The sequence below is a fragment of the Caretta caretta genome, chromosome 5, assembly GCF_965140235.1.
Source record: "Caretta caretta isolate rCarCar2 chromosome 5, rCarCar1.hap1, whole genome shotgun sequence".
NCBI classification, from domain to species: domain Eukaryota; kingdom Metazoa; phylum Chordata; order Testudines; family Cheloniidae; genus Caretta; species Caretta caretta.
Window position 1 is genome coordinate 53,909,069 of NC_134210.1, and position 15,806 is coordinate 53,924,874.

Here is a 15,806-nt window from a genome sequence, read left to right on the forward strand (position 1 = left end):
AAGTGTGGTGCTTTGTTTATTGTGATTTATTTTGTTTTCAGTTATACTAAATTCTCTACTACCCAAATATTGAAGACCTTTCTTAGTCAAAAGTCCCACAGTAGGTCTAATATGTCATTTGCACTTGCATATACCCAGTTTCCATGCATGGTGGCATTAATAGTGTTATAAAGAAGATGTGCAATTGCACATGGCTTAGGGCTTCATATTTATTTTGAAAATCAAGCCCTTAATATATTGCCCAGAAATACTGCCTTCCCGAAGTGGGTCTTCCAAAAATGGCTTTACTGCTGAGTAGTAGACACGTCTCTCAAAGTTGATTTATGGGTAGCATTATGGTCATTAATCCTGCAAATTGGCAGGCATTTCACTCCTTCCTTCCCTCTATGTTTGCTAGTCGCCAAATTTCACAAGAAAATTCTCAGTATCTATATTTCTTTGCCTTTATTTGGCAAGCAGAACTGAACAGTACTTTCACATAATCATACTTATACCATGAAGTCTGCCATTGAAAGCTAAAATAGATATAGCACTCTATTACGCGGAAAAAATGTATGAATGAAGTCACTTGAGGTAAATGATTTACAACAATTGGTTAAAATCAGTAAGCTTGTGGGAACGGTTACCGCTCTTTGGCTATATGTGCTGGAGTCCTTGTTAATCTCAAAATAATTCTGTCTTTCCCCAATTGGGGCAGATTTAAGATATTACAGAATTCTGAGTGTGTGTATTTGTATAAGAAATTGAGAGAGAGGAAACAGATATGGCACTGTTCACATAGTCACAAAGTAGGTCCAAAATCAAATCAAAGCCCATTGGGTCAGGAATATTTTGATGGCAACTTACATCTCTACTCCATATATTTTAAAAAAAATTCTAAGGTACAGAAGAATGTAGACCCTCCCCCCATTTCTGATTAAAGTTAGAAACCACTTCAGAGGAAGATACTTTGTTCTCCTGCATTGCAAGCCAGACCGAAAAATGCACAAGTGGAGTGGGAGATTAATAGAAATGTTTGAAGTAGCAATGGCAAAACATGAGCAGTATGAATGAAGAAGCTTTAGAAAATCAGGGAGGTACATTAGCCCAATCTAATGTACTGGGACACGTTGTCATAACAGTGTATGGGGGTTATGTGCCTAAATTCTACCGTCTGTCAACGTAATTAGTCATGTTGAATTCTTTCCCAGATTTTTGGCATTTAATGGATTGCTCATAGGCTGTCATATAGCACACTTTTGTCTTATCGGTTCTGTGTTGTGGTGGAATATGATTCCATCATCATGTCCTAGAGTTTCTTGCGGTTTGTTTCTCGTCAGGTAGGAGATTTATTTTGATTTCTTTTATTTATAAATGTATTTTTAATCCTGTAGGATCTATTTAGAAAAATAGTTTCATTACAAAATATAATACACAGTGGGTTTGTCTTTATGAATAAAACTGACAAAAATACAGCAAGTGGTTTTAATCTTTTATCAAACAGGTACAGCGATCAGTATTTCAAATCTTTTTGATAGTGAAGAAAATAGAGGGGCAGGATCCTTCCTCCCGCTGTGTCCCTGGATGGTCCTGTGGCAGCAAAAAGGGTTTGTAAACACCCTGAAGCCAGCTAAGGAGAATTCCCCTGGAGGAGGCATTATGTTAGGTAGCCCTTCCCTGCCCAGTAAGGGCTCCCAAAAAGTCCAACTGTAAGGGAGGGAGAAGTCTCAGCATCACAGTCACCCACAGGGCAGCCCAAGTAGGTTACCATAATTTGTGCTGTGTAAGTTATGCATGGGGCTACGTTGGCCTCTAGAGCTGCAGAGAATAGTTGTTATGCTTATAAGAAGCACACGGGATCTTTTTCCAGGGAAAAGGCGATACACCGCGTTTACTGGATACACCGCAATTAGCATATGCATTCAATCACACACGCGCGCGCTCTCTCTCTCTCTCTCTCTCTGTCCATCCAGTCGATTTTATAGTTACCTGTCCAGAGTCTGGATCAATCTAGTGGCCAGCTAGGTTGATCACGGTTAAGGAGGAGCCGGGTTCTGTCGGTCATGACAATCTCCGGGCGCTTCCAGTCCATTCTCGATTCATCCCTAGAACATCTGGTCCGGTGATGGCCTTCACACTTATCTTTTAGCACACACATTCCTCATTTGCACACAAAACAGGATTGATTTACACAGAGCATTTGAACAGGAACATCAATTTGCAATGCAGAAGAAAACAGTCATTGCATTCTTTTACTTATTTCAAAATGCTAAACCTATAACAAAGTGGTGACCCTAAAGGTCTGTCACTACCTTGAAATCCACTTCAGACACAAGATTCTGTCTGATGCATCTTTACCAATGGCACACTAGGCCAATTCCTTTCTGCTTTCAGAAAGGGTGGCTGGCAGGATATGATCAAACCATACTTCAATACATTTAATACATGCTATACAAAATTCTTTATCCTTCATTCTAAATTATACAAAATACAAACATAAAATCCTACTACTACATAGGGAGGGCACAGATGTTGTTTAAAGCATCTTAAAGCCCTCTGCCCCAGGCTACGAGGTTTGTGCTGTGCCACTGAGAGATGCAACACGGAGTCTCAGCCAGCGTTTTTCAAACATGTCCTATAATATTTTAATAGAAATACAGAATACTAGAGATGGGCTGACCTACAAACATTGGACATGGATCTCAATTTCCCCACAGTTTGTGTGATGATTAAGTCCAGAGTTTTGGTTGGGGTGTGTCATGATTGCATACACTTCATAACTATTAGCTTGCACCAAATCCCGAAGCCCTTACTTAGTTTTTACTATATTCCTCACCCAAGCCTCCCATTGTCTCCTCAGCTGAAGTTTTACCTGATTAAGGACCAAGTAAATTCTTCAGGACTTGGCCCATAGTCATTAGCAAGACACTGGGCAAGATTTTTAAAAATCCAGTTGCAGGTGCAAATCTGGTCATACGAGGTGCAATACTCTGAAACTATTTTTTCCAGGCTCAAAATGCAGATGTAGATTGTTCTGGCATAGTTTGCATGAACAAAATAATGAAACTGGATCTGTGGAAAATCACAGACTTCAAAATATTGCCCATTATCTTCATTTGACTTAACACATTCTTCTGCATAATGATCAAAGTGATTACTATACCACCAAAGGTTACAAAATCCCTGTAATTAACTGATGCTCACATTTAGGAGAATTATTTTAAAGGAATAGCACTTTGTCACAATTTGCTTTTTTACATCTTGTAAGAATTTTTTAATCAGGAAGGTTAATTTATTTATGGTACAGTAACTCCTCACTTAAAGTCTTCCTGGTTAAAGTTGTTTTGTTATTACATCACTGTTTATTAGAGAATATGCTTGTTTAAAGTTAGATTAGTCATGCCTGACTAATCTAATTGCCTTCTATGGTAAGATAACTGGCTCTGTGGATGAGGGGAAAGCAGTGGACGTTTTATTCCTTGACTTTAGCAAAGCTTTTGACACGGTCTCCCACAGTATTCTTGCCAGCAAGTTAAAGAAGTATGGGCTGGATGAATGGACTATAAGGTGGATAGAAAGCTGGCTAGATTGTCGGGCTTAACGGGTAGTGATCAATGGCTCCATGTCTAGTTGGCAGCTGGTATCAAGTGGAGTGCCCCAAGGGTCGGTCCTGGGGCCAGTTTTGTTCAATATCTTCATTAATGATCTGGAGGATGGCGTGGATTGCATCCTCAGCAAGTCTGCAGATGACACTAAACTGGGAGGAGAGGTAGATACGCTGAAGAGTAGGGATAGGATACAGAGGGACCTAGACAAATTGGAGGATTGGGCCAAAAGAAATCTGATGAGGTTCAACAAGGACAAATGCAGAGTCCTGCACTTAGGATGGAAGAATCCCATGCACTGCTACAGACTAGGGACCGAATAGCTTGGCAGCAGTTCTGCAGAAAAGGACCTAGGGGTTACAGTGGACGAGAAGCTGGATATGAGTCAACAGTGTGCCCTTGTTGCCAAGAAGGCCAATGGCATTTTGGGGTGCATAAGTAGGGGCATTGCCAGCAGATCGAGGGACGTGATTGTTCCCCTCTATTCAACATTGGTGAGACCTCATCTGGAGTACTGTGTCCAGTTTTGGGCCCCACACGACAAGAAGGATGTGGAAAAATTGGAAAACATCCAGCGGAGGGCAACAAAAATGATTAAGGGACTGAAACACATGACTTATGAGGAGAGGCTGAGGGAACTGGGATTGTTTAGTCTACAGAAGAGAAGAATGAGGGGGGATTTGATAGCTGCTTTCAAGTACCTGAAAGAGGGGGTTCCAAAGAGGATGGATCTAAACTGTTCTCAGTTGTAGCAGATGACAGAGTGAGGAGTAATGGTCTCAAGTTGCAGTGGGGGAGGTTTAGGTTGGATATTAGGAAAAACTTTTTCACCAGGAGGGTGGTGAAGCACTGGAATGTGTTACCTAGGGAGATGGTGGAATCTCCTTCCTTTGAAGCTTTTAAAAGTCAGGCTTGACAAAGCCCTGGCTGGGATGATTTAGTTGGGGATTGGTCCTGCTTTGAGCAGGGGGTTGGACTAGATGACCTCCTGAGGTCCCTTCCAACCCTGATATTCTATGATTCTATGAAAGTTGTGCAATGTTCTAACACTTTCCACCCACCTCCAACACCTCCAACAGGCCCCACGGATCCGTGCTTCCCCACTCCCCCTCCACGTATCCCACCCGCTGCAATCAGCTGTTTCACGGTGTGCAGGGAGGCTCGGAGGGAGCAGGGAGGAACGATGACCCAGCGTGCTCGGGGGAGGGGTGGAATTGCATGGGAAGAAGTGGGGTGGAAGTGAAGAGGGAGGTGGGAAGTGGCAAGGTGGGGCCTCGGGGGAAGGGGTGGAGTGGGTGGCGGGTCCTGGGGCAGAGCCTGGGGGTGAGCACACCCGAGCAGTTTGAAAAGTAGGCGCCTGTGGCCCAGAAGCCTGTGGCTGTCTCCAGCTCTGCAGAGATCTAGAGGCCACGTGCCTCTGCGTTGTGCGTCCCAAGCATACCATGCAACCTGGCAGATTAGTTCCCTTAGGAGATGACTGGTCTCCCCAGCACCCCGGGGGGCTGGGGGGCCATTCAATGACTAACTGGAGCAGGCATTTGTGTGATCTGCTGCTCAGAGGCCAGCGGAGACATCTCCATCGGCTGTTGGGGAAGGATGCAGCAGTGTCCCTTCCTATGTGCTGCCACTTGCCCGCTCTGCCTGGCTCCCGTTGAGCTCAAACCCACAGAGCTTGCACAGGGAGGACTCTGCAGGCCTAGGAGTGGGGGTGTTGTTGACCCACACCCTCACCAGAGCTCTGGGACCAGAGGATATTCACTTACCTAGTCACAGCTGAGAGTCAAACTGCACATAATTTCTTTTGTCTGGCGAAAAAATTTCCCTGGAACCTAACTCCCCAGCCCCAGTTACATTAATACTCATGGGGAAATTGGATTCGCTAAATATCGTTTAGCTTAAAGTCGCATTTTTCAGGAACATAACTACACTGTTAAGTGAGGAGTTATTGTACTATGTCATTCACGGTGTATATAGCAGGAACAGAATCTTTCCTTTAATTTAGCTTTTCAGGTTCATAGGGTGAGTAGCATTTATCTGATCATGCTAAAGGGTAGAAGCTAGCTATGTCAGGCCAGATTCTCTACTGGTGTAAACAGGTGCAGCTCCATTGGCTACCTCAGTTTACACCAGCTAAGGATCTGGTTTATCTTATTTGTCTAGAATTACATGTAAGAGAAATTTGTAGATTAAAAGTTGTGTACAGCAGCACAAAACTTTCTGTCTACAAGTCAGTGGAGCAAATAGTTCTATAAGACCAAGTATAAGACAAAGAGAGCTTATAACTCTTGCTTATCTGAAGGTGACAGGCATCCTATAGTCCAGAAGATCTGAGATAAAATGTACATGTCGGGGGAGATTTTCAAAAAACACCCGAAGAATTTAGGATCATAGATCCCAGGGGAATTCAATGAGATTTCTATACCCAAATTTCTTACAAGCATTTGGAAATCTCCATCTCAATATTTGTTCAATTGCCCTAAAGAAAAACATCAAATTTTTTGCAGTATATGTAAACAGTGATACTATTCAAGGTATAACTGCAGAAAAAATTAACTGGCATTTATCAAGTCTCATTGAATTTAATAAATGTATATGTTCTATGGCATCATTTTTGCGTACAATATATTTTTATGTATGATTTATTATTTAATATATTTTCTCAATAGCCATAATGCACCTGAGGAGTGACCTATCATTTACTAACCAAATGGTCAAGAGTACAGAGCAGAGTGTCTCATATAGCCTTGAAGCAATTACTTTCATTCAAGCTAGCATGTATTCAGGACAAATGGCATTGGGAAGACATGTGCTGTACTTTTTTTTTTTTTTTTTTTGAACATGGGAGGCTTCACCTCAGTTGCTAAGGAAGATTAGTTTATGCCACAAATCCACAGAAGTAATATTGCAGTTGGGCACCGCAGATAGCTTCTTCTATCTAAAACTGATTTTTTTTCTCTGCCCCCCTTTACATCTGTATAGAATAGTGTAAATCTACTGAAGGAGAAGTCAGCACAAGGCTATTTCTGTGACTAAACACACGTGTTTTATGACAATCAATGGTATTTAAAAATTGGTGACCTCTGTGTGCAAAACCATTTGAACTGGTAAAGCAAGTGTGCAGTTTTTAAAACAGGTTATATTTAACTTATTTTGCTAATAAAATAACATACTATATTTAATTTATTTAATTTGAAATGCATTTATTTTTGCTATGATAAATTGTTTGTCCTGTCTATGGCTAATATAATTCATTACCACACTTGTCATTTAAGGATTGTGAAAAGCTCTTTCTTTTTGCAGATCTATTTGATTATGAAATACATTCACACACAACAGATGAACCCCCCATAGACGCAGACTCACCACAGGCTGAACCTTGTACCTCAGTCCCTGATCAAGAGTCTTCTGAGTACCCTGCTGGAATCTTTATGGAATCTTTATTTCCAGTTTTTGAGTTTGAAGAAGATGAAGACTGTGAAAATACTACTGATGTTACAACTCCTCCAGCATTGCAGTTCATCAATGGAAAGCAACAGGTGACCAGTGCACCTAAAGACACAAAAGCTGAAGAAGCAAGAAGTGACCAAATTGAAAGTGTTACACATTCCAAAAATGTCAAATTTTCACAAATCAACAAAACTAACACCATAATATCTGAAAATGAGGCCTCTGGTACAATGCAACCAGATGTATCTAGAGAAATAATAGGGGCATTTGAAGTTACACAACAACCTACAGCAGATGTTGCAATGTTGGAACCTGTTTTAAGTAGTGAATCAGAAGTTGCCACTACAAATAAATCTGAGGTACCATCTATATATGGGCAATCTTCATCAGAAACTTTAGAGACCTTAAAACACCATGGAATTGAATTTCAGCAAAGTTCAACTAAAGACCCCAAAACCTTGCCTTTGATTACTATAGAGTCTTCTGGAGATGCTGCCATTGACCCTGAGTTCCCTGGTCCTGTCTTTTCAGAAATGGTGAAAATGACAATAAAAGAACATGCAGAAAAAAGTTCTGCCGCAACTTCTGCTCCCAGTCCAGTGTCTGATACCGCTACCATAGACATAGGCCTAAAAGACCGTATGCCAGAAAAGGAAACCTCTATTCTAAGAGATGATTATAAATCAACTATTAAGCCTGATAGACTTCCTCCACTGGAAACCCTCATAGAAACAACAAGAAGAAGTCATATAGTGAAGTCTGTGGCAAGTCCTACTTCATTTATAATACCAGAAGGCTCTGGAGATGTAGAAGAGGAGGATGTTGCTCAAACTTCAGCTATGGTGACAGAGACTGTAGTTACTGAAAAGATTTCAGTAGAAGAAACTTTCTTAGGGTCTGGCAAACTGCTGACGGCAGAAATTACTGCCACTGTTTCAGGAGCCACCCTTTCTTTGCGTAAGGAAACTAGCAGCACTTCTTCTGTTTTTGATCAAAGTTCTGAAGAAACTGCTACTACCACATCTGTTGTTGGGTTGGCGACTGAAAAAGGAGCGACTGGAACGGAAATGACAATGAAAGAAGATGAAAAAGAAGCACAGAACACCGCTTCTTCAACTAAGGAACATTCTTCTACTGTTGAGATAGGAAAGTCAGTATTCAGTGATGGACAGGAAAGCTCTAGTAACACAATTGGAATTGTAGGTCAGGAATCCACTACTCTCAGCAAAACAATACCAATGACAGATTCCACATGGCCTGAAAGCAAAGTGTTTACTGCTGCTCCTTTCTCCACAGAGAAAAGCCTTTTTATAGATGAAGGATCTGGGGAAGAACCAACATACACTAAGAAAACCATTGGAGACATAATTTCAGGGGGTGTCACAAGAAGAGTGGTAAGTACTGATCCCCCATTTATTGATCTAGGTTCTGGAGAAAGAGATGTTATTGATTCTACTGCCATTATTTCAGTTCTATTGGGGTCTGTGACTGGGGGCATTGAAACTCAAACGAAAAAGCAAGAAAGAGATGTCTACAGCACAGATACTTCATCTGTGGAATATACAACAACCGTTGAAGCAACAAAGTCAGTGTTAAATACTGAGTCAGATGACTCAACTAAGGAAGCTGGAATAGGAAGGCAGGTATCTAAGGACATTTTTAGTACAGGTAAGCCAGGAGAACAAAAACATGAAACAGAAGCATATTATTTGATTACAACTCTTCCTTCTCAAGAAAAATCTTTTACTCAATCTAGAAAAGAGATGACAACTCATATTGCAACAGAAGAGCAAACTAAATACTTAGAAAACTTTGGGGTCACCTCTTCTGTGGAGTCTGTTGTTAAAATCACTTCTCCTGACACCATTGTGACACGTGCTGTCAGCAGTATAAACACAGTAACTGAATCTACAGAAAGTGAAAGTGGAAGAGACAGCTCACCAACCATCTCAGCAGAGAACATTATCCGTATGGAGGCAGGCTCTGGAGAAGAATCCAGAGATGAGAGCGGTACCATGGTACCAGTGCCAGATGGTTCTACAGAAAAAGTACTTGGTACTAATTTCCCATTAATTGATCAGGGTTCTGGAGAAGTGGATTCTGACATTGAGTCTTTTACAAAAACTACAGCTTCACCACATTCAGCAGTTAGAAGACCAGAAACACAAGCAACAGAAGATGAAAGAGAAATTATCAGTACAGCATCTGTGGGTTATTCCTTTGCTGTTGAGTCTGCAAATTTAGTCATGAGTACCAAAAGTGAAGTCAGCACAGTTAGAACTGGAATTACAAGAAAAGTCATCACTGAGGTACAGATAGAAGAGCAAATGCCTACTGAATCCATAACAAGAACTTTTGCTACAAATCTTCCTTTGGAAGAAGATATACGTTCTGACCAGAATATTTCTGCAGAAACTTCACAAAAAGTTGTAGAAGCCTTTGGAATAACAACAAAATATCCTGTCATTAAAAGTACAGAATCTACTCTAGAACAACTTGAAATTTTAGTTGTTCCCACAGTTAGTCCATATTCAGAAGAAAAGAAATTGGAGATAATTTCTGGCACTGAATCTGTTGAAAAAATACTTTCATTTAGTGATACTACTCTAGTAACTGAGGCCATAAAAATTAAAAGCAAAGATATAAGCTCTCTAGCTACACTTACAAAGAAAGAAAAAGACTTGGTACAAAATATTTTCCCTACAGAAGACATTCATGGATCACTTCTGATCCCCAAGGGTGACGAGCCAACTAATAAAGAGATCAGTAGTGATACATTGTTTTCAGGACAAGGATCAGGAGATGAATTTATTAGTGTTCCATCAGCAGTGCCACTGAATTCTGTGACTATAAAAGAAATCACAAGTACTTTAAGTCCTGAAGCATTTCATCCTGAAAGTGTGGGACCAAGACTTTCTACTGACAAAGCCCAAGAATTTGAAAGTGGTCAGACTGAATCAAACAAGGATTCCAGTGAAGAACTCAGGCTATTCAGTTCTATAACAAAGGCAGTTTCCGAAACAACAGAGAAAATGGCCACTAGTACCTCCGCTTTAGCTGAAGAAAGTTCTAGGAACTTCAGTACTAAAGAAGCTACCACAAAAGAGACATCACATTCTTTTTTAATCACTGAAGACTCTCACAAACAAGAAACTTTTCAATGGGTAGAAGAAAATGAAACATACGGAGCACCAGCTGCTACTGATCGAGTTGTTACTCAAGAGGAAACTTCACAATTGATGACTAATGAAAACATAACTGCTGCTTCTGTATTCTTTAATGGAACTCCTCATCTTGAAACAGAGGAAGCACTTGCAACATCAACACCAAAAATGCCTCCCACACCACTATATGAAAGTTCTGGAGAAGGATCTGGCTGGGTAGACATTGTGGGGTCATTTCACCCAGATGCATCTACTACCCATTTGCGAACGCTGGAAATAACAGTTGCTCCTCATACTCATGAGGAAAACTCTTCTGAAGAACTGAACACAGAGACAGTATTAAATGGATCACAAACTGTTCCAGTGTTATTTTCCACCCACACAGAAGAAAAAGAGATCTTACCAAACCCGACTAGTGTTCAACCGAAGACCTTTACAGATGAGAGTTTAATAAACGATACAAGGATAGAAAACAAAATCCTCCCAAAGCTTGATGACTTCAGAAATGTTACAGGGAATGTTTCTGCTTTTAATGAGATCACACTAATTGAAGTACGACTAGGAATCACATCAGATGAAACAACAATCATAGATGTGGATCATTCTAAACCAACGCATGAAGATATACTAAGTGTGCAGACAACTCCAGATACAGAGACTCATTCAACATATGGCAATAATGATAGCATAAATGTTGAAGAAGTGAAGGAGTATGATTTAACATCTAATCTTTCTACAGCTGAAGAGAAATTATATGGATCTGGTGATAATCTTTCCATGATTATTTCCAGTAAGTCAATAAATAATGAATCAGTAACAGCTGAGAACAGACCCAGATCAGATGACACGGATTTTGGTTCAGGGGATGTCATGCAGTTCACAACAGAAACTCCCATCACTGGTGAATTCTCTGAACTGGATATTTTGCTTCCAACAATATCATCAGTGGCCAGCCCTAGTGTGCCCCCCCGAGTAAGCGAAGAGGCCAAAGAATCTCCATTTGAAACTAAACATGTAGCACCAGAAAATAAAACAGAAGGCCTCCCTGAATCAAGTACTTTGTCAGACAACCAAGTGATAGCAGATCAAAGTGAAATAGTCTCTACCTCTGGGTATTCAGGAATGGGACAAGAAGAGCCTGATGAGGAGAAGCCTTTGTTTCCTTCCTTTAGACCCGACTTACCTACTGAGACAGAACAGGCTTTCACAGCAAACATGTCTGATGTAAGTATTGTTACCCCACAACTTGTATCCCAAAACTTAACAGAGTCACCTAATATAAGTGAAGTAAAACATCATACAGTTTATACAGAAACAAAAACCATATCAACAGAATCTGAAGAAACAGATCCAGCCAAACCTTTTCCTGTAACTCAAATGCCAAAATCTCCAGTAACTATCCAGTTGGTTAATGAAGTATCAGAATACCCTGAAGTAATCATTCCAAATACTTTGTCATCAACTGATTCAGACAGGTCTAATCAAACATCAGGCCAAACCTTCAAAGAAGTTAGTTCTGATGTTGCAGCAACTTACAAACCACCCACCGAAGTGCTGTCCACTAAAACTGAGTCTCCACTAGACTCTTCTCCTGAACCTGAATCAGAAAGCACATCTGTTGAAAGTACTCCTGATTTTAGTGGACAGATAACAGACAGAACAAAGGAGAAAGAAACTTCCATAATAGAATTAGTTACTGAAGAACTAGCAACCATTTCTGAAGATTCTCTATCAAAATATGTCATACCAACAGCTTTTATACATTCTGGAGAAACAGTAGACACAGATATTCCAGAAATTAGCGCAGAAGATGAAACTTCTCCAGAGAAAGTGAAAGATCCCAATCAAGTAGATGAAAGCAGCACTGAGGGAGCTTTGCCCAGGCTATACACCACACCAGCTTCAGTGCCACATGAAAGTATAGCAGGTGGAGTATTTAAGCCTGGCCAGGCAACTGTTACAATGTTATCTTCATCTTTACCATCTTTGGATACAAGCCTGGAAACACAAACAACTGTGGTAGGACAGAAGGAGTCCACAACAATTTCTTCTGACATTGCAACAAAGATTCCAGCCCCTGAAAACATTCCTGAGTATAATAAACAGACAACAATAAGCACAGAGGACCTAAACACTACTGAACTTGTAACTTCATCATTTTTCCTTCTGGACGTCACTAATGGATCAGATTTCCTGATTGGCAACAGTGGAGATTCTGTTGAAGGCACAGCGGTCCATATACCAGGTGAGATCCCAATCTGATAAATACCATATAAACTTGTTTTGTTACCAGTAAACATTTAATTTGTTCTTTATTTTCACTTGAAGACTTTATTTTATACTAAAACACTAGGTGGTAGCAAACATGTGCTTGCATATGAGAATCAAACTACATTTGGAAGGCAATGAAGATAATACACATAAAAGCATTATACAATGCTGAAATCAATACAATGGTGAAGCCTACTGAGTACAAGTTCAAAGAAAACTAGGGGGCTGATCCAAAGCTCACTAATTCATAAGTGACCTTCCATTTGCATCAATGGGTTTTGGTTCAGATCTGAGGTGATGATATAGAAGAAAAGGAACATTGATCCTCGCACAGTATCCAGTTGTAGTTACTTTATTTTCATGTTCCTAATGGATATGTAGATATCATTAATTTATTTGATGAATGTTGTTGCATTAGCATGACAATTGCAATGTACAATTATTCTACAACTCTAGTGGCTTTCATGGAATATTCCAATTTATTTGGAGAACAAAGCCAGGGAACTCATCAAGTAATTGCAGACAGGCTTATCTATAATACAAGTTTAAAAAAAATATACACAGGATTAGTCCCAAGACTGCCTGAAGTTTGAGGTTTTAAAAAAATTCAGCTATTGAATAATGGTTGGCTATTGAGCAATCTGACTGGTTTGATACAGCTTCTGTCTGATATAAATATAAACCAAAGATCCTTGGCTTGGACAGCATTTGGCATAACACAAGCTATACAGATAGAATGATTTCTGTGTACAATAGCTACTATTCATCATTTACCTGTATATGGCTGGCATGTTGAGGTAAGAACTGGACTAATATTTTAAAGGTGGTCAATATCCTAGTTTTGATCATTTTTTCAAACAGTTTGGGTAATTAATTGAACTCAATAGAAAGACTTTGGATTGTGTCCTATATACCATAAAGGACAAACAAACTAATTTGGAAAATGTAAACAATGTCTGAAACATTTGCCCATGTCTTTGAATCAAATTAGATTAAAATAGGACCTTTTGTTTCATATCTGCTCTCTCAGACTCCCAATATAGCCATGGGCTTCCTTCTTGCAGGTCAGAAGCACTTTATTAATTGGTTTACTGAATGCTTAAGAGTGCAAAAAGCACAGGTGATATGTAGAGTAGCTACCTTTTGTATGAATATATGTATCAGTGATTGTTCCTATTTGCCTATACCACGTACAAATGTTTAAGTTTGAACTGAGTTCAAATAAAGATCAGTAGAACACATCTACACTCTGTAAGAAAACAGTATTAAAATGATGATTCCAATAAATGCTGGGATTTCATGGCAGGTAAGTTTTTACCTAAATATTTTGGTTTAGTCTCGTATATAGCTACTATGTTTGTTTTCTAAAAGTATGTTTTAAAGGAAGACAACTGGGGCATGATTTGTGGAAAGAATATTAATTAGCAAAAGATTCTTTCAAAGAAATAAGAGTGTCTGAGCAGTAAATGGTTAAGTATAACATTCCAAAATGACAGCAAGTCAGTATGCTAAAAAGATGCATGTTCTGGGTACCCAACCATTCCATATAAACTAACCCCATTCAAAAGAATACATTTTCTATTCACTGTGCACATATGTTTAACTGTTTTTGGCTATAATTAATTGCCATGTCACGCCAACTAAATCCTCAATAGAATATTTCAATTTCCAGGAGTAGTACAAAATGTCATTTTAAAAACATAAAACACCTCTGAAAATGAGTTATTGTTCTCTATCGTGAATATAGTGTTATTGGTAAGGCTGAAAATTATGGTGATTGAAACTGACAACTCCAGGCAGTACAGAACTTTTTTTAATGGTTTAATCTTTAACTGCAGTGAAGCATCAAAGCAGAAATAAGGAAATACCTTTCTTCCTTAAAAGAACCAACAACTAACCAAGTATTTTAGACAATGTATCAATTTTTCTTTCTTTAACTCATATCACAGGCCAAGATCCCTGCAAAAGTAATCCCTGCCTTCATGGGGGTACCTGTTATCCACGTGGCTCTTACTACATCTGCACATGTATGCCAGGTTTCAGTGGCGAGCAGTGTGAATTGGGTAAGATGATTCCAACCTGAAAGCTTTTTTTGTACTGGATTGCCTGCAGATTGACTAGAATAACATTTCATATATTAGCTTTGGAAGCGGAATTATGTATCGTTACACTGACAGATGCTGAGGCTTTGAAAGACTCTGTAGTTGGACATGATCCAGGTAGAGAGAGGCAGCGAAAGAAACACCTGCTTCTCTTTCCCTGCCCATGTTGCCTCCTCCTGTCCCCTCCCCACACACCTACCTACCTCTAGAGGGTAATATTCACAAATTATGTCCAATTTATTAACTAAACTAAACAAAAAAAGACACCAAATAAAATACATACATAAATCATATCAAAATAAAGTGGGTTAATATCAAATAATCAGTATAATCTAATTATCATATTGATTAAACCCTTTTGAATTAACCAGTAAATTCTTATAAACTTTTTCTAATGGTTCAGGAAGGCGGTAAACTTTATTTAATCCTCAATCCCCCAAATAATAGGGCATTATCTATATTAATGCCTGCTGATATTTGACCAGCCAAATAGCAGATGTGGGCAGAGAGAAATCAGTTCCAGGTTGAAATCAATATTTAGACAACTCTGATGCCAATTAAGAGAGCTTGACCAGACTATACATGGGTCTAATGTCCAATCTCTCTCCACTGCAACATATGGCTACATGAGACATTCCAATACAACCCAGGATAACACAGCTTGTTACATTTAACTAGCAAGCAAAAATCTGGTGAAAGTAACATTTTTTCAGGCTTTAAACACACACTTCCAACCTATATGATATGTATGTGTGATCTTTTAGACAGTGAGGTTGTTTAACCTAGGACTGTTTTAAGTGCTTGTGAAACTATGCATTGAGCACTGTTGTCAAATAAAAATACTCTTTTTATATTTTGATACTCAATGGCTATCAGCAATTCAACTTTGAACAAGATTTTTGATGCACAAAATCTGGGTGAAAGTTTAAACTTTAGCTGTGCTAGAGTAAATTTCCTTAAAAAATTACAGTTGTAGGTTCAGTTTGCACATACAGATCTATCTGTCTCGCAGCTCTCTCTCATTCTCAGACTCACAAATTCTTCATACTAGATGGTCAGGAGACACTATTGTACAGAAAGAAATTGGAGCTGTCTGGGTATTTTAATACCAGGTGCTAACATTTTGATTAGCAGAGAGGAACCTTTTGTTTGCCTCAGGATTATAAGTCTGGTAAAGGTCTCCTCTATCTCTCTATGAAGATTATCATCAATCAAGACACCTAATAATAAACAGTGAG

At 39.3% G+C, this 15,806-nt stretch overlaps 1 protein-coding gene across 6 annotated transcripts in view; it reads left to right on the plus strand.

The window, feature by feature from the left end:
* VCAN (versican) overlaps positions 1 to 15,806 on the plus strand; it is a 136,202-nt gene that overhangs the window by 85,924 nt on the left and 34,472 nt on the right. For 5 of the 6 annotated variants that reach the window (XM_048850442.2, XM_048850440.2, XM_048850441.2 and 2 more), the window contains 2 exons: positions 6,885 to 12,440; positions 14,416 to 14,529. In XM_048850442.2, the coding sequence (XP_048706399.2) occupies positions 6,885 to 12,440; positions 14,416 to 14,529 (5,670 nt within the window). The remainder of the gene's footprint in view (positions 1 to 6,884; positions 12,441 to 14,415; positions 14,530 to 15,806) is intronic. The other variant, XM_048850443.2, reaches the window with a different exon arrangement.